This window comes from Microtus oregoni, unplaced genomic scaffold, assembly GCF_018167655.1.
Source record: "Microtus oregoni isolate MIOR12 unplaced genomic scaffold, Mior012 000012F_ref0000307, whole genome shotgun sequence".
Lineage (NCBI taxonomy): Eukaryota > Metazoa > Chordata > Mammalia > Rodentia > Cricetidae > Microtus > Microtus oregoni.
Genome location: NW_024543071.1, coordinates 2,438,580 through 2,458,383, shown reverse-complemented (window position 1 = coordinate 2,458,383; position 19,804 = coordinate 2,438,580). Strand labels below are relative to the sequence as shown.

The 19,804-nt window shown below is 50.0% G+C and overlaps 1 protein-coding gene across 2 annotated transcripts in view; it reads right to left on the bottom strand.

The window, feature by feature from the left end:
• The window catches only part of Hspa12a (heat shock protein family A (Hsp70) member 12A), a 148,995-nt gene that overhangs the window by 4,507 nt on the left and 124,684 nt on the right, over positions 1–19,804 (bottom strand). For both annotated transcript variants that reach the window (XM_041661195.1, XM_041661196.1), the window contains 5 exons: positions 9,084–9,255; positions 5,682–5,768; positions 5,054–5,158; positions 3,640–3,898; positions 1,055–1,158 (listed from right to left, as the gene is read on the bottom strand). In XM_041661195.1, coding sequence (XP_041517129.1) covers positions 1,055–1,158; positions 3,640–3,898; positions 5,054–5,158; positions 5,682–5,768; positions 9,084–9,255 — 727 coding nt within the window. The remainder of the gene's footprint in view (positions 1–1,054; positions 1,159–3,639; positions 3,899–5,053; positions 5,159–5,681; positions 5,769–9,083; positions 9,256–19,804) is intronic.

Here is a 19,804-nt window from a genome sequence, read left to right as displayed (position 1 = left end):
GACAGTCACAAAGGTAGGTGAGGGATGTATAAATGGTATGATGTTGGATCCTGGAAAGAAAAATCCCCATCAGGTTACTGTGTGTCCAACCTGTGGTTGGACAAGGATAACAACACACAAGATGGCAGGACAGACAGACTCTTGTCTTGCTGGAACCCTTCCTTGGCTCCCCGTGAGGCCAGGATCCCTAAGTGTCCCCAATACTCCAGACAAGATACAGTCCCGGGGCTTGTCACTCTAGAGTAGTACTGTTTCAGAGTTCCTTGACCTCTGGCCTTCAAGGCCAAAGTGAAGCCCAGGTAAGGGCAGGCCCTCAGCTGCTCAGCTCTCCAGAATGGGTGGCATCCAGCAGCCTTCCTCATGATGTGCCCAATCCCTGCCTGTAGGGATATTTTGTTTGTGATCTAACAAAGCTTGCCTGAAGATCAGAGTGCAGAGCTAGCCACACTAGTTAGCCATAGAGGCCAGGTGTGGCATATACCTTTAATTGCAGCACTTGGGAAACAGAGGCAGAGGGAAATCTGGAAACTCAAGGCCACCCTGGGCTACACGAGATTGAATCTGTATGAAAGAGAAACAGAGCTCACACAAAGGTGATCACACGCCTTAAATCCTAGCACTAGGGAGGTGGAGGTAGGAGTGATATGGGTGGGCAGAGAGAAGAATAGAAGGCCGGAGGAGACAGGAGCTCAGTCTGAGGATTCAATCCGAGCATAATCTGAGGTTTCCTGGAGAGGCAGCCTGAGCTTTTGCAGAGACAGCATTCAGTCTGAGGATTCATAGAGACAGGATGGCCCCTTTCTGTCCGAGCAGTGGTTGAGGTGAGAACTCTAGTGGCTGGCTGCTCTGCTTCTCTGACCTTCAGCACTAGCCCCTGTATCTGACTCTGGATGCTTATTATTAAGAACAATTAGAAACTGTGCTACCCCTGCCTGCTCCAGAAGGCTCCATCCATGTAGCTCCCAGATCCAGGTCACCTACCAACTGGGCTGCCTCAGTCCTGTCCCTGTTACCAGCTCTGTCCCACAAGTGGCCAAGACTCAATGGTACTTACGGAGGTGTTCGATGATGCTGTCGATGGTCGGCTTAAAAAGGGCATTCATGGCGTCCGGACTCATCCTCAGCATCCCCTGGGAGGACCACTTCACAAAGTCCACACTGGGAACAGTAGCAAGAAGAAAGGGCAATGAACGAGTGTACAGTGCCCAGACTGTTCTGCACGGATGTGTGGCCTGACAGTGTCTGTCCCATCATGACGACAAGGTATGTTAAAGTCAAAAGCATTCTTGGGAATCCACTCAACTGCCTGGACCTGGACCCTCGGAGACTTGAGAGCTAAGACATAACCTTGTCTGTTTCTCTCTGCTCTATCCCAGCACCAAACGTCCCCCCAGTATAATGGGGGTCAGTGTCTAGCACAAGAGACAGGGATAAGTAGAGGCCCTCTGTCTTTCATTTTGAAGGATGCTAGGATCTGCTTTGGTTTTGAGACAGGGTCTCACTGTGCAGCTATAGCTGACTTGGAACTCTCTATGTCGACCAGACTGGCCCCAAACAGAGAGTCTTCCGCCTCTGCCTCCCCTAGCGCTCAGATTACAGGTGTGCCCCACCACACCACTTCTTTAAAGAACGACCGGAAGGAAGAATCACCATTATTCTTTTTTCTGAAGTGACCAAGCCGCCGAGGTAAAATCTCTTTACGTGTGCTCCAGATATGCCAAACAGAAAGGGCAAGACAATGACATGGTAAGCGTGGATCCACCCCAGTGAAACGCGGGCACAGGCAGCGGTCATCAGTGGGCACTTACATCCCGGAAGGAGACACAAGCAGACTGTATGTGTCCCAGATGTGGTGTATTGGGAACTTGCAGCATCTGCAGAAGAACTGCCCAGGGTCGGCTTTCAGTGCCCTGACATGGGAGAAGAGGATTTGCAGAGCTCTGCTCCTCCCTGAGAATTATGGATAGTAATATTGCTTGGGGGGGGGGGGGGCGATGCTTTGCTTCCAGTGATATAGCGGCAAGGTGCCGGCGTTCCTGTAAATAAACTTTCACCAATGCTCCTGTGAAATTGGGACACATACACACATACACACACGCACACACACATACACACACACACAAACCACAGACACACACGCATACACCACAGACATACATACACCACAGACATACATACACCACATACACAACCACACACGCGCGCATTCACACACACACATACATGCATACACATACACTACAGACACACACATTCACACGCACACACACATGCACACATACACACACACACACAGACATGATACTGGAAGAGGATTGGTAGGAAAGAAGGGATCAATGGGATGGGGAAAAGAAGGAGATGACAGAAGTGTTGGCTAGTTTTAGTGTCAACTCGACAGAGGCTAGAGTCATTTTGAAAGATGGAATCTCAGTTGAGAAAATGTCCCATCAGATTAGCCTGAATTTTCTTAATTAGTGATTGGTATGGGAGGGCCCAGTCCACTGTAGGTGGTGTTACTCTTGTGATATCAGTAATTTTTAATATGGTCTTGTTATGTTGCCCAGGCTGGTCTTGAACTCAGGACACACCTGTTTCAGCCTCCATATTGCTGGGATTACAGGCATGTGTTACCAAGTATGGCTCAAAAGCAATTTTTAAAAAGATATCAGAAATTTAGGGGTTTTTTTCTATTAAAAATTATCAGCTTTAATCCAAACCGTCTATATGGGTTCATTTTACAACAAACTAAGCTGTAATTGCAGGCCAAGGCCTTGAAGAAGCAGGGAAACTAGATTCCCCCTGGGGTTCACTCACCTGGAACACATCAAGTCCTACTCTAGACACCGCTATAGCAGCTGCCTGTGGGGTGTGAATCAGAGCAGTCCCCATAGGCTCAGAGATTTGACTGCTTAGTCATGGCAAGTGGCACTATACAAAAAGTATTAGGAGGTGTGGCATTGTGGGAGGAAGTGTGTCACTGTGGGGTGGGCTTTGAAACTTCAAAAGTCCATGCCAGGCCCAGTGTCTCTCTGTCTCTCTCTGTCTCTCTCCTCTTTCTCCTCTCCTCTCCTCTCCCTTCCCCGCCCCTCCCCTCCACTCCCCCCCCCCTTTCCTCTCTCTTCTCAGTCAGTGAATCAGGATATAGCTAGCAGATAATTCTCCAGCACAATGTCTACCTGCATGCTGCCATGCTCCCTGCCATGATCATAACGAACTAAACCTCTGAAACTGTAAGCCAGCCCCCAATTAAATGTTTTCCTTTATAAGGGTTGCCTTGATCATGATGTCTTATCACAGTAATAGAACAGTGACTAAGACATCACCCAAACAAAATGTCCCATTTTCATAAAGCTATTATTTTCTCAGGGAACACACCAGCGGACACGTAGACCACACTTTCTGTGACCTGGGTATTACCAGACAGGAATTCATGCTACTCCCATAGCAACCTTTGAGATAACAAGAATCATTGTCCCCATTTTCCATAGTAAAATTTAGATTGAGGCATGGCTAAATTGAGTCACTTGCTCAAGAGCACACCATGCATAGAGTCAGAACCCACGGTCCACGCCCGATCTCTCTGTCCTATCAATGCTGCCCACCCCCACACTCTCTGTAGCTTAAGGTGAGCCAGCTTACTTGCTCTTCCTCAAGGCATGCTCCACGCTGTGCCCCCGGAACTTCTTGTAGTAGTCGATGAAGGAGAAGGGCAGAGTGATGTTCAGGGGATTCGTCCGGTCTGGCGCAGCGGCTCTTTTGCGAGACTCAAAGGCGATCATTAGGTCAACCCAAGCCGCTGGGCGCTTGATCTTGAACTGTTCGATAAAGTCCTCTCCAAATATTTTACAAAGCAGCTTTTCAAATTCATAATCTACTCCCAGAGATCCATAGGGTCCGCCTGAGAAGAAAAGAAAACGGAACCCACGGTGTTAGAAAACCAAATGCTGAGATCCAGGCCTCCCTGTGTTCTCTGGGGCCCGGTACACTGGGGCCCACTTGGCACACAGATAGCAGTAACCATCCCCACTCACACCTCAACACCCTTTGGCTCTTATTCTGTGGATTTCCCCCTGCAGCAATCTAACAGTCTGTTTCGATCTATTTCATTATTAAATCAATACAGATAACTTCAAAAATCACAATCTTCCATCTGAGAAAGCCCATAGGTGAGGTCTGGAAAACCAGCAGGACTTAGTTAGACCCATGCAGTCTGTCGATGATATCACCTCATCTGTCGATGACATCACCTCATCTGTGGATGATATCACCTCATCTGTGAATGATATCACCTCATCTGTGAATGATATCATTTCATCTGTCAATGACATCACCTCATCTGTGATGACATCACCTCATCTGTCAATGACATCACCTCATCTGTCGATGACATCACCTCATCTGTCGATGACATCACCTCATCTGTGGATGACATCACCTCATCTGTGAATGACATCACTTCATCTGTGAATGACATCACCTCATCTGTCAATGACATCACCTCATCTGTGGATGACATCACCTCATCTGTCAACGACATCACCTCATCTGTGGATGACATCACCTCATCTGTGAATGACATCACTTCATCTGTCAATGACATCACCTCATCTGTGGATGACATCACCTCATCTGTGGATGACATCACCTCATCTGTGAATGACATCACTTCATCTGTCAATGACATCACCTCATCTGTCAATGACATCACCTCATCTGTCAATGACATCAACTCATCTGTCGATGACATCGCCTCGGAAGACTTCCCCTCCCAAATGGAAAGGTATGTTCCTTATTTTGGTGATCTTGATCTAGGTGTAGAACTCTGGCCTTGGATTTCAATCAGAGGTGGTAACAAGCTACAGGTGAATCCTGGTAAAACTTCAGTAACAGCCAGTTTGGCAGTTTGCTGCCCAAACTCAAGGGGTGATTTGTCTTTGAAAGAACACTTAGTAGACCTTGCTTTCCAACTGTAACCACCACCCAGTCTGATTTGAAATGAGTGAACAAGAAACGGCTGGAGGCCGGGGAAGCTAACCAGCCAGGCAGTACTCACCTGTTGCTTTGTACAGCTCCTTAAGGTGCCCCTCTGGTAGGCGTATCTGATGGACTGTCAGGTCTACAGTGCCTCCACCGCTGTCGACAACCACGTACTTGTCACCTGGCATAAAAGACAGCAATCTGTAAGACACACCACGTATCTGTTCCTGCTCCGACACGCCGGTGAATGAGAACTTGGACTCATTACTCACATCAGCACTGCCAAGAGCACAGTGGTTTTTGTTAATTAGTAGCATAGCAAGTTACTCAGTAACTAAGAGAATGCAATCATGCCTGTCCGAGAGGGCGGGCTAAGCATGGATGAAGAAGAAGCAGGCGAGAGACTCTAGAAGACCGAGGCTTTCAGGTCACATAGGGCTGTGTCCCCGCCCCAGCCCGTGACATGCTCTCCAACACAACTCCCTCCAGAACTGGGGAGCCTTTTCTTCCTCGGGAAGAGTATCTGCATGGTTTTCTGACATGCGGAACTCCGGCTCCCAGAAGGGTGGTCCCTGAGTGAGTGGCTTTTAAAGCCCCTGCCACTGAGTATCTCCCCAAAGTGCAAATGTGATAAATAGGATCGCATTTTTGCAGGCAGTGAAAATAGATGATAAGTAGGGGCAAAAGACATCCTGATGCAATACCTTCCTCCAGCTCAGACCAGATCTCTCCTATGACATTCTCCACCAGGAAGGTCCGACTCTGCCGGTTACGCCGAACGTGTTCCTTAGCTGGCGGCCGACAGGAAGAAAAGGGTCAGCATGAGAGAGCATGAAAAAGAGACGCTTGTCTGCAGTTGCTGGAGACACCAGCATGGTGGGCTCGAGGACGGAGCATTTACTGACACTGGACCAACAGGATTAATAAGCACACATCAAAAACCAGAAAGCCAGTTCCTCCGAGGGAAGAAGCCCTCATCTTTGGCCTATGCCCAGCTGTAAGGCCTGCCCTGAGGAGATTCTTGGCCGTGGCGACCGTCTTCTGGGGAGTGGGCTAATGAAACGGGCCAGTTTCCCAGCAGCCCACAGTGCACTAAGTGGGCTTAAACCTTTTCGCATCATGGAGCTTTGGAATGCCGGAAATTTTTGCTCATAGGAATCTCTGTCCTGCAGCTTTTGAAGACACTGTACAATTGTGCCACATGGGGGCGCTTCAGCCACAAGGTAGCATCTGAATCTAGGGAATCCCAGCTCTTATCACCAGGATACCCAGGGGATGCCTCTGCTTGTGCACTGGGTGGCTGGAATGCCTTTGGGTCAGACAGGGCACGAATAACCATCCTGGGCTTGGCTGAGAAGGGTGAGGTCATGGGACTGGGAAATCCCCAGATTTCTTGTCTGGCAATATGAATTCTTAGACCAGAGGCCCCCAGGGCTTTGGAGATCTAACAATCCCCAAGCTTGGAAAAGCAGAAGAATGGGCCAAGAAAGGTACTGAGAAAGGATACGTGGGAAGCAGCAGGCCACAGCCAAGTGGGCTTTAGGGCCAATCACTTATCCCTTTCGGTCCTCAGTTTTCTCATCTATAAAATGGGGATATCACTAGCTGGTCTAGGTTTCTCAGGGGCTTCCCGAATACACCCTGCTCGTCTACTGCACACCTGGAGTGGCTGCCTGCACACAGTAGGTGATAAGAAAGGCAGAGCACCTACTATGAGACCTGGTGGCCACAGAATGACAACCGTGACAAATGATTTCCTAGAGCAGCTCTGGGGTGACAGAGGAAGGCTCTCCTGCCTCACCTCCCTCCCTCCCCACCATTCTGTCCTTTACATCCCTAAGCTACCCTGCTCCTTCTGAAACGCCATCGGATGCCACCATGCTGATTATCTGACCACACCCAGGAGCAGTGTCTGCAAATCCAGCTTCGCTAGGGGGTAGATCAGCAAACGCCCAGCTGGCTGCAAGTTCTTCAGAGCCTGGGTTAGAGTGGTCAGAGGGGCACCCTAGGAGGGGCCCCCAAACTTGGGCTCCACGTGAGCTACATTAGGCCAGAGGTATGGCTCAATGGTAGAGCACGTGCCTTGCATGCGAGCAGGTCTGAGTTGAATCCCAGGCATGGCAAGAGCCAAACAAGAAACAATGTCTCAGGCCTTGCAGCAGGGATCCAGTTTGCTAAACAATTAAGATGTCCACAAAATGGAATTCATAAAAAATATCCGAGAGAAGGCGACAAAACATCTTTCCAGTTCTCAAAGAACCATCCCAGTTTTTCAGGTAGATTAAGCCCAAGATTGGACAAATGTATCTTTTATGAATCCCATTAAAACCCATCAGGAGTAAAATAATGTTCCCTGCAAACCCTGAGTAGTGGATGCTGAATGCCGGCCAGTCCCTTCCCTCTCCTGGACCTGTGCTCACAGGGACCCACGAGCCTGTCTGATGTCCCCTGGGGTCCCTGGAGCTCCCCACCCCTGGGAGAGCCAGGCTGACACCTAGAGCCCTGCCAAGGCTTGCAGGTCATCAATGAGGGCTCCAGACACCAAGCCCCCTCCCCACCCCTGCCGTGAGTGCACACAAAGCCACAGGACAGATATGACAGAACGGCAGTGGGGAGACATGACAGAGTAGAGGAAAGGAAACCCAAAGACGGACCCTGAGGAAGGATCTCAGCAGGCGCCTCCTGAAAACCAAGAGCCAGTCTTAAACCATATGTAAAAGCTGTGCCAAAATCAATAGACCCTGCTATGAATCTCTGTTTTTGAACTGAGAATTAGCCTGTAAGACACAGGCTTTGTGTTCTTTCCAATGAGACAATGGAGAGAGATGCGCCTTTGTGCATTTGAAATGATAAAGCAACCGAGTTCCTTGGAGGAAAGGCTGGCCTTGGCAGCCCTTGGCAAGGTCAGGATGGCCACCAATCAGGTTAAGGACTAACCCAACCCTTGGGCATACCCCTCCCCTTACCCTAAACTTCTCCAGCCTAGGGGTTGGTTGGGCTGCCCTTCCCTATATAATCCAACCATTTTGGTTGCTACCGTTTTTTTGTTTTGTTTTTGTTTTTTTTTTGTTTTTTTTTTTTTGTTTTTTTTTTTTTTTTGCACCTTTGGGCCTCCTGGTTGCTGCACCTGTTTTCCCCTCCCCCTCTCCCCACAGGGCACAGCTCAGTCTGGTCGGTCCACTCTGGACTCCCCCAGATGTCTCCGCCCCTGCCTCTAGCTAGCTATGCTCTCCCTTTTATCTCCGGTTAACCTTCTCCTTCACCATGCCTAGGAGCAGTTGTGTTCCTTTCAATGTTCCCTTCCCATTAATTTTTTAATTAAGATCTAAATTTAGGTCAGGCAATCCTCACTAATGTCCTTTCTAACCTCTTCCCGGGCCTGGGCCCTTCCAGGGCCACTTGGGTGTGAACATGGGTAGAGGGTGCATTCTGCCCACCTGGGAACTCAGCAGAACTCAGAGCTGGGCGTACAGCATCTCCCAACACATACAGTGTGCCAGGTTAGTAGCCAAGCTTTCAATGGTGCTTTCACCATGACCTCATCTCTCTAAAACCTGGAGCCCTGGAGAGGCCACAATGCCTAGACCTGTGGAGCACACAGTTCTGGGGACAAAGACAGTCTGTTTATACGGGTAACTACTTAAGGGGAAAGCCCTTGAAATGCCCAGGTTGGGTCAGGCTGAGCAAGGGCTCCTTCCCACAGGGTCGGGACAAATCAGCCACTTTCTCAGCTATGGCACCTAAGGAGCTCCAAGCACCCCGAGCAACCCAGTGAGTAAGACAGCAATTAGCCAACAGTCTCAACGGAGGAATTAACACAGGCACATTGAGTTAGACTAAGTCGGTGAAAGACAGTCTCAGATCCTAGGAAAATGCAAGGCTCAGAAAGGCTCTCAGGTCGTCCCTGGGTTCTCGGAGAGATGCCCCTAACGGGTGGGTGATAAGCCGGGGTAACCAATGCTTAGCTTATGGGGAATCCTCTAGGGACCACGTAGGAACACCAAGCAAAGAGGGACTTACTCCACCTTCCCCATGGAGTATCCTGACCCTGGCAGCCTGGGCTTGGGAAGGGCGAGCGGAGGGAGGGAGAGAGAGAACAGAGGTACCCTGTGTGAACCCCGCTCCTACTGTGTCACTGGAGCTGCACCCATTGACCACCGCCTTGCCGCTGAGCTCGATCATCTGGTGCAGCCGCAGCTTCCGGCAGTAGATGGAGGCGGCCTCGGGCTCTAGGGCGATGATGAGCTGCTCCGAGTTCTCGGGGGAGGCCAGGCCTGCCTGGAAGAGAGAGAGAGAGGCTGGAAGTGGGGTTCCCGGGGCAGGCCTGCTCAGAGGACACCACATCCAAGGAAGGAACGGAGCCATAAACTTAGCTTGTGTAGGGAGACATCCCCTCCACAGCCTCTGCAGGATTTGATACTGGGGGTGGCCAGGCATTGACCCCTCAAACTTCTCTGAGTATGCAAAGGGATCCTGGAAAAGGCAGGGCGCTCTGGCAACAGGGCCTCCGTCCCTGGGGACTGTGGACGGTGGGTAATGATGAGGTTAACATGCAAGCGGTTGGGGAACAGACTTGCAAAGGCTCCGGCACTTTGAAACTCATCGCAGATAGAAGGCGGGTGGATCCATTCCCTGTGACAGTGGGTCACACACCTCCTGACAGGCTGTGCAGATCCTGATCTTGGTGAACAAGGCCTAGGCAAGCACTCGGGGGGCTCCTGTCACTTGCCTGCTGGGTGACATATGAGCAGTGGCTCCCAGAGGAAGCCTCCATGAAGTCCTTAATTTCCTGGAGTGAGGGTGGGCAGTCAGCTGACAGATGTTTTAACTAACGCCATTATTCTTTCAATAAAATTTACCGTATAATAGTTTTATTTTTGAGGTGGAGTTTCACGGATCCCAGGCTGATCTCAACCTTGCTGTGCATTAGGAATGGCCATGACTGTCTAATCTTTCTGTGTCTACCTCGTGAGCGCTGCTCTGGGACTATTACAAGTGTGTGTCACCACGACTGTTTTATGCGATGCTAGTGACTGAAGTTGGGTGCTCACGTGTGTGAGACAAACACGTCACCAACTGAGTCCACCCCAGCTCCTACATATTCTTAATATTACAACGATTACGCCCCCAGGTTCCCATCTGCAACTTTATCTGTTAATATCTGGGATCTCTCCTGGCTGGCAAGAGGCAGAAGTGCTGCTGTTCCATGGCATGTGACCTGTCCCAGACCCTGGAGGTCCCAAGACCACCCTAGTGTGCACACTCAGAGAATGAACTTGTAACCGGGTCCTTGGGTACCCCCAGAGCCCTGGGCCAGAGCAGGAGGTCTTCTTACAGAGGCTGTGTGTGGCACACAGGGCTTTCTTAACCACAAGCAGTGCAATCATTCCTGTCACCGTGGGGGGCTGCTTTTCTGCTGTTTCCAAGGACGTCTGGAGACTGGTCTCCTAGCCACACCCACTTGGAGGAAGTCCCCCCACTCCCACTGCCACTCTACACCAGAAATTCAGCAGACAGAAAGGTCTCCTAATGACACAACTCACAAGAAGAGCAGCTAGGAGCCAAGGGCAGAGGGGCTTAGGAGGCTCCATCAGTAAGCCAGGAGGAGAGGAGGAGGCTCAGGTTACATGCTGGAAACCCAAGGGAGCCCTAGAGCCTTTTGTGTAACTCTTTCACTAAAGGTAATGTCTCTATTGCTGCGACAAGACGCCATGGCTGTCTTAGTTACAGGGCTGCCTCTGCTGTGATGGAAACACCATAACCAAAGCTACTTGGGGAGGAAAGGGTTTAATTGGCTTCCACTTCCACATCACAATTCATCATCAAAGGAAGCCAGGACAGGAGCTCAAATGCAGAAACCTGGAGGCAAAAGCTGATGCAGCAGAGGCCATGGAGGGGTGTTGCTTGATCTCTTGACTGGCTCAACATGCTTTCTTATGGAACCCAGGGCCACCAGCCCAGGGGTGGCACCTCCCACAACGGGCCTTTCCCCATCAATTAAGAAAATGCCCTCAGGTTTGCCTATAGCCTACACTTACTGAGGCATTTTCTCAAGTGAGGCTCCCTCTTCTCCTGTGACTCCTGCTTGTGACAAGTTGACATAAAGCTAGCCAGCACCATGACCAAGGCAGCTCATATTTAGAAAGAGTTTATTTTGGCTTATGGGTCCAGAGAGTTAGAGTTAACAACAGGAGAGCAAAGGAATAGTGGAAGAGGACAGCTTACATCTTGAACCACAAGCTCGAAACAGAGAGGACACACTGGAAATGACTCTAGGTCTTTTAACGGCAAAGGCCACCCACAGTAACATACTCCTTCCATCAAGGCCACACCTCCTAAACCTCAAAGAGTGCCATGATTGGGGACCAAGTGTTTAAACGCCCAGGACTATGAGGAACATTTAACATTCAAACCACCACAAACAGGAAGACTCCAAGACCCCAAGAGAGGGTGACCAGCTACTTTAGTTTGTCTAGGAGAGGAAGCATCCCATGGAACATGGGGCTTGTAGAGATAAACACAGTTGAGTCTTATTCACAGGTATCCAATGTCAGCCCAGGTGAGAACTTGAGTCCCTCAAACCAGACTCCTTAGATCACACCGACCGTTCATACCAACCGTCCAGCCTGGAGTGACCTAACATTACAGGGGAGAGGACTGGGCCAACCTTTTGACAAAGTTCCATTGTCCATTGGTTTTAGGCACCATCTCTTCACCTGCTGGGTGAAGTATCAGACAATGCATTGCCCACAGTTCTCTATGGAAATCACACTCCAAATAAATGTCACTAATAACATCTGAAATAGAGGCTACCAACCAGGTAGGATGATAGGCTTCACTCTATACATGCCATGTGCCTCTCTAATAATATTTTAGTAGCAGAAACACTTCAGGATTGGTTCCCAAATCCATACCTATGCTCTGCGCCAGTCACAGGGTATTTCTTCCCCACTGCCTAGCATCCCCAGCCACGGCCAACCACGTAGGTAACAATAGTATTCATTGTTCTGGTTCATGGGGCAAATGGGTTGGGCTGCCACCACTTACTTGGCACGTGAAAGATTTTCCCCTGCTCCCTGTCAAGCAATTACAAGTACTCCTGCCCCAGCTATTCCTCCCCAGATCAGATCGTACATCCCTGCTCCCTGTCAAGCAATTACAAGTGCTCCTGCCCCAGCTATTCCTCCCCAGATCAGACCATACATCCCCAGCACACAGACAGATGAAATTAAGATGGCGTCAGACACATGAAGTGCCACAGGAATGGCAAATCTGCTGCCCCAGCTATTCCTCCCCAGATCAGATCGTACATCCCTGCTCCCTGGGGTCCCCAGAAGCAGAAATCCAAAGCAAGGCAGAGCAAAACAGCCCTCCTAAAGGACAACTTGTGTGCTAAACAATCCTCTTCTGGGACTCCTTGGAGAACAGATGCCCAGAGGCAGCTTCTCCAGCAAGGGGTGAAAGATAAGGAAACACTCAGTGTGTAGACTTCCTGGGACTCTGGACTTCATAGCTTCTTGGTTTCAGAAGTGAAACCAAGGTAATAGGACCGAACCCTGGGATGGAGCCCAGGGACCAAGAAGAGTCAGGCAAACACCTTCCAGACTTTAAGGACACAAAACTATTCCCATGTCCCACTGGGTTGTCAACCTGCCAGCTGGAATTTGCCTCAGCTAGAATGTCAATGGGCCTGGACCATGGCCAGGAGGTACAGAGATGGGAAGGGAGAAATATCTGCACACAAGGCCTCATTTGTCCACTGACTATGACCCTGACATCCTAACCAGGACCTCTGACTCAGATGGAAAATCTTTTGTGTGTATATGTGGTATGTGCATGTATATGCATGCCTGTGTACCCTGTGTGTGCAATACACAGAGGCAAGAGGTCATCATCGGTGTCTTCCTCTGTGGGTTTCCACCTCTTCTTTTTGAGACAGACTCTCTCAGTAAACCTGGAGTTTACCATTACACATAGGCTGGCTGGCTAGGAAGCTCCAGGGATTCCCCTGCCTCCATCCCCTCCCTAGTACTGGGGCATATATAGGCATATGCTGCCATGCCTGGATTTTACAATGGCTCTGGGGAATTCAGACTTATGTCTTTATGCTTACACAATATGCACCTTACCTCCTAAGCCAAATCCTCAACCCCAGGAAATCTTTATATGGAAAATCCAGTCAAGAGCATGAGTCCTGCCTAAGATGATACAGCTGGGGTGGGGGGAGTGTACATTGGTTATTGTGTAACTGGGTATTAGTAAGATGGTCCTGTCCTCGAGGAAGTTCTCAAAGCCTAAAACAACCTAGGGCCTAGGCAGATGGGTGCACAGTTAAGAGCACTTGCTGCTCTTGCAGGGGACCCACAGCCGCTCTCAACCACCTGGAACTGCACCCCCCCCCCCAGAGGATCATATGTCTCGTTCTGGTGCCCATGGGCACAGACCCACACATATACACACAATTAAAAAGTCTTCTTAAAAATCAGACGTAGGCCAGGTATGGTGGTGTACACCTTTAATCCTAGCACTAGGGAGGAAGAGGCAGGGGGACCTCTGAATTTGAAGCTAGCCTGGGCCACACAGGAAGTTCTAGGACATTCAAGGCTACATAACAGAGAGACTCTGTCTCAAAAAACAAACAAACAAACAAACAAAAAACAAAAAAATAACAACAACAAAAGACATACCCAGGCAGGTGGATTCTGTCCTAAACAGCAGAGGCCTTGTCCTCATAAAGGGGCTAGCTTTGGTTCCACAGCAATATCTGTGACCCATTTCCACAGGGTCTTCTTCTTTATTTTGAGAAGATGCAGAGAAAAGATAGAGGTGAAGGTGTGGCCCCCACTCCAGAAAGGAGGCAGCAACACAGAGGCAGAGCCTGGGCAGTGTCTGTCAGGTAAGCAGCGGTGGCTGAATGAGGACTGTCCCCTGCAGGCTCGTGTGCTCGAAAATTTCATCCTCACTGGGAGATGCTGTTTGAGAAAGCCGTGGAGTCTTTGGGAGGTAGAACCTTGGTGGAGGAACTGGGTCACCAGAAGCGGGTTTTGGGTGTTTAGAGCTGCAGGAAGTGTGTCACTGAGGTGGGTTCCAGGTGTTCAGAGCTTCGCTCTTCTTCCAGTTTTGTCTTGCTGACTGTGTTTGCAGCTGAGGATGTGCCACCTCAGCTTCCGGGTCCTGAACTCATGCCTCTGCCTACTGCCAGGCCTCCCCACTGTGATGGCACTCATCCCTCCAGATCAGTGAACTGAAACAAACTTTCTTCCATCTATAAGTTGCTTTTGGTTGTGGTATTTTATCAAAACAACAGAAAAGTAACTGATATAGTAACTGTTCCACCCCTATCACATTATCCAAGAAACCAGGGAGCCTTGTTGCCAGCAGTAAACTCCTGTGGAGCCATGATGAAGGGCTGTAGGAAGTGACGGGTCAAGGCAGTGGAGGAGAAATCAGTTGACTCTGTTCAAATGCTACCTTCCCAGAAGGATCTGAGGATCAACTCATGGGCCCCAAGAACAGGAGGAAACAGAAAAGAACTGCCTAGACCTTCAAACTCCTAGACAGCTTCATCTCTGGCAGGAGACCCTGCACTCAAATGCTCAGAGCTACTCCCATACCAGCCCCTTGGCCTGGAAGCCCTCAGGAGATCATTGACTCTGTCTGCCTGGAATGGGGCCAGCGTTTCTCTGTTTTTGTCTGCCTTTGGCCCTGGTATGTCTGAGTCAGTATTCTTGTGTGAATTCTTCTCTGCTGGTAAGGCAGGCAAGCATAGGGGACAGTTTTGCAACCTGGGACTCCACTTGTTTTGAGCTGTGCATAAACATCTCTTCTAATAATGCACTTGGCAGCCTAGATTACTCATCTGCACATACTATGCACACACACACACACACACACACACACTCCTCAGAACAGTGCACCTAGCAACCTGTTAGCAACTGAGGACCCCTGGCTGCACTGAGCTGCACACACACTGCTCTCTTAGAAATAGAATAAGCTTTTCCTCTTCCTGAGGACCATCAAACTTAGATTCAACACAGCTGTTTATGTCTGGGCATGGCAAGTCAGAAGGCCAGGATGGCCTAAACTGGTTTGGGGTGTATGCACAACTGGCTAACTATTTCCTCAGAGTAAACTTGTACAGACAATCCTCTATTCACCATCTTACACCTGTGCATAATTGGGTGTATATATGATTTTAGAAAACCAAAGGCATTATGGGAAGGGACATACACCATAGAGAAACAGTTAAGAACTGAATCTGCTAATATAGTCGAGAACTACACAAACTACCTCCCTAGTAATCAAAGGCATCTTACCGTGAGACCCCCATAAAAGGGGACCCCAGATAATAACCTGGGGCCCTGTGTATCTTCATTCATGCATACCACTGTCAATCTTAGCAGTATATGCCTTTCTAAATGCTTCAAATAAAGCATTCTTGGTGCTTTACAACTCTACGCATCCCTTTCTTTCTTGAATGAGACGCCAAGAACTTGGAAACCAGTTCAACCCCTAACCACCAGTAACACTGGCACTGCTGCCAAGCAATGCCGTCTGTCTCCGACTATGTAGAGTTGGTACAGACACAGCCAGCCTCTGCAGCAAGGCACCACATCCCCTGAGGACAAGAGTGGGGTCTTCTTTCTCTACAGCAGGCATCAGCTGCTCAGAGGGCAGCCACTGGTTGAATGATCCAACCACTCCTCCAGGCAGCCTCCTTCTGCACTCTCCTGGTCCCTGGTCTCTGCTGAGCACTCTGCAAACAGAAGAGTGTGCACGTGTGCCAGCCTGCAGCACTCTGCCCCGTTCACTCATCTGGGCTCTAAAGCTGCCTAATGGAAGCTTAAATGTTAAAGCTTTCCTAAAATCCTAAGACCCATTCAGGAGGGAGGTGTAGGCGACAAAACCGCTCTCCGAGGAGCTCACAGAAGCAACTCTTTACCCTGACCACTCAGCTCCTCAGCCCTTGCAACCTGCCAGGAAAATCTGCCAAGAAAGCGTGTGGACAGGTGAGAAAAATGGCCAGGCCAGCTACGCGTTCTACCGGACTGTCAGCGAGCTCCAGCCACCCCAGCTGGGCTTCGTGCACTTCAGTTTCTCCTGATAGGATTATTTTTCTGTCTATGCAGACTGTTCATGCAGGGAGGCAGTTACAGGCTGTGTCTCTGTATTAAATGAGGCCAACATACATGGGGGCGTTGTTTACTTAACAGGCTTCACACACCAGAGTTACATGCTTTTTTGCAAAATGCCTCTAAAAACTGGACGACTCCCTGTCCCTGATCTCCTGAGATTCAGTAGTGCAGTGCTCCCCTCCCCTGCCCCCGCTTCTGTTCAAGGTCTTTCCTGAAGACCTCGCCTGGCCCTCTGCTGCCATCTTTCCACTGTCTGCTCTTCAAGGATCCGTAGCCGTCCTGAGTGTGTGAATCCTAAGAGATGGAGATTTGGCAGATTCTTTCACCCAGGACTGAGGCCAGGCAGACCCAGGGAGGGTCTCCAGATGAAGCAGATCTCTGTACACAGCTCTGCAGCCCTTATGGGCCCTGACTCAGCAGAGGCTCTGGACCTGGTCCAGCCTAAAGGATGCTATGCTGAGACCACTGCAGCTCTGCTCTCTCTGGCAGGTGAATGTACCTGTACTCAGAAAATCTCCTGAAAGACTGAAGGACGCCCCCCATGCTTCCCACCCAAGCAGAATAGCACGTCAAGCTTTCTTACTATTCTGGGGGCACACAGTTCTGCTTCATTCTGAAGTCACTCCTGGGGGAGGGCTGGCAGGAAGCCACCATGGAGGAGGCAAACACCCATCTGAGGAAAGACGTTTCGTGGAGATGGATACGCTGAGAGCATCCTCAGAAGACACTGGGCTCAGAACTCGGGATTTGCTCGTGTCTGTATTAACCAGGGCTCTCTGGGGAAACAATACATGCTGGATACTCAGACACACAGCAGGAGATTTCGTATAAGGATCTGGTTCATGATTACAAAGCCTGACCAGTCCCAGGATCTCCAGCTGGAGACCCAGGAGATGTAGCTGAGTAGCTCCTGCCCAAAGGACACAGGTTTAAGAACCCAGAAGGGCTGATGTTTCCATCTGAATCCAAAGGAAAGAAAAGCAACAAACAGGCAGGTGGGAGGGATTTCTTCTCTCTTGGGGAAGGGTCAGCTCTTTGGCCTGTTCAGTCTTCAGTGGACTAGAGGAGGCCCATCCATGTTACACAGGTATCTGCTTTACCCCGAACAGCTAAATGAAGACACTCAAATACCCTCACAGGAACACCAAGAGCATCATTTAACCAAACATCTGGGAAAGCTCTGACCCAGTCAAGCTGACCCACAAAATTTTACCTTTGCAGGATTGGGCTGTAGTGGGTATTTGCTCTGCCCATGATCTTGACATGATAGAGGTGGTGTTTTTTGTCTGTCCACATAAACTCTTATAAGGAAGGGGGTGTCGCTCTCTCTTGGGTGGTGAAGACCGGGTCAGAGGGCATGAAGCAGTGTGTGACTGGTCTCTGGCTTTCCAGGGGCTCAGTGACTGGACTTAGCATATCCTGTATTTGTGAGTGTATTTTCCCTGTTTATAGCTCAAGAAATCCTTGATACCCTTTATATGGGTTTTTCTTAACAAGTGGCGCCCAATGTGGGACTTGGATCCATGTTCTGGGATTAAGGGTCCCATGCTCTATCAACCACATCTAGCTGGGATGCAGTTTCTCTACTGACTGCTATGCTGTGGGACAATGGTCTTGTACCCTGTAAAGATTTGTTACTGTATTGCTTTAATAAAATGATGATTGGTCAGTAGTCAGGCAGGAAGTATAGGTGGGAAAACCAGAACAGGAGAATTCTGGGAAGAGGAAAGAGTCAGTCTGCAGTTGTCACTCAGCCCAGAGGAAGCAAGATGAGAATGGCTCACTGATAAAGGTACCAAGCCACATGGCTAACATAGACAAGAATTAGGGCTAATTTAAGATATAAGAATTGGATAATAGGCCAATGAGTTTATAATTAAAGTAGGCCTCTGTGTGTTTCTTTGGGACTGAATGACTGCAGGACTGGGCAGGACAGAAGCCTCTGTCAACACTGGTGACTTTTCCAGGCTGCCCTGCAGAGCAACTGTGGCTGTGGGGAGTTTTTGCATCCCCGCGACACCTGTTCATGCCATCTGCACCCAGGTCTGCACCACATAACTCCCCATCATGCAGGTCCCATGGAAATGACAGGGACTGGGCTCTCAGCACTCAGGCTGTATAAAAAAGACAGAGGGGTGTAGAGGAGAGACACCAAGTGCTGCTCTCCCGTTCCTCCTGGACCTCTTCCTGAAGACACTGCAGAGCAACCATGCCACATGCATCCTCTGACTTCCAAACTATGAGCTGCTGGGCCCCATGAGCAACCTGGGACCCTGACTCAGCTGGGTTGCTGCACCCAGTGCCTTCCAGAGCCTGCCACACAGGGGCTCTGATGTAAAGACCTCATGAAGGAGTGAGTGAGTGAGCCAAGGCTAGCCGAATGAGGCGGCCTTCTTTAAACCCACCTGGTCCTGTGAACTGCTTGAAGAATCAAAGCAGAACTACAAAGGGTCAAAGCATAAGCTACCAAAGAGAGTTTGCACTGCCCTGGAAGATGGTCCCTGTGCCTCTGGACAAACCATGCGACATCTATCCCAAGCCTCCTGATCAGCCAAGTACTGATGTCACAGGGATGAGCCACCATGCCCGGCTTGTGGGGCCATTTTTATTTCACTGAAGACAAGAATACCGTGCCTGTACCTCCCACTGTCTGATTCTCCCCTCAGACTCCACAGGGTGCAGCCCCGCCCCTTGTCCTCCCCATTCAGAGACTCTGCTCTGGGAGGAGCCTGTTCCAGGGCTACACAGCCTAGCAACCTGACCAGCCACCACACCGCCTTCTTTTTCCAGTCTAAAAATAAGATCTGACCCCTGGATGGGTCACACGTTTGTTGCTGGAGTCTTCCTGTGGACTGGGGAGTGTGAGCCGAGGCCGTGACCCTTGCCATGATGATACTCCTGGGAACAGCATGGGGGAACAGGGTGGGGGAACAGCGCGGGGCACAGAGCCATGGGTGTGAACGACCATGTCCTGGTGGTCCATCTCTGGATGGTCCCTGAAGGCTGAAGCCATGATGTTCAGGGCTTCTGTGAGGAGCTAGGAGGCATCTTAACCTCCTTCTTAACCAGACTGCCTCTTTCTGGAATGCCCCCCCTTCCTTCATCCCTATGAAAGCAGATCTATTTTTGGCAGCTCCATACACAGAGTTGGGTTCTCACACTGATGGAGAAGGAAGGGGGAGCAGAGGAAATGGTCCTGGAAATGGTCCTGGAAAGGAGACAGTGCGAGGAGGGATAATCCACCCCGACCTTGTACAAGCTGAGTTCTGCAAGCTGCGTCCGGAAGAGCCCTGAGCACTGAGCAGAGCCTATGGGGGCCACTTTACCCTCTGCTGGGGCTTGAGGTGATTTGGTGACTCTCTCTTTTGGAAGGGAAGGCTTGTGTGCGCAGCTACTAACTTGACGTCAGAAGGGTGCCACCTGGGAAAGGCGGGCACCATGCCGCTTGAGAGGTGTGATGGGGACATGGAGACATGAATGCATCCCTGTGCCTGTCCTGCCGGGATGAAGACTAAGGACCAAAAACTGACTCGCAGGGCAGAGACTCGACTCGGGCTCAGCAAAAGTGGGCCGTCTGGAGTGACTAGCTGTCCCTCTCATGGAAGATTGCTGGGTACAAGTTGTCTGGCTGTGACAGTAGGTTACTTTCCTCGATGCTAACAAAGGAAATCCCAGGAGGGCAGGGTTCATTT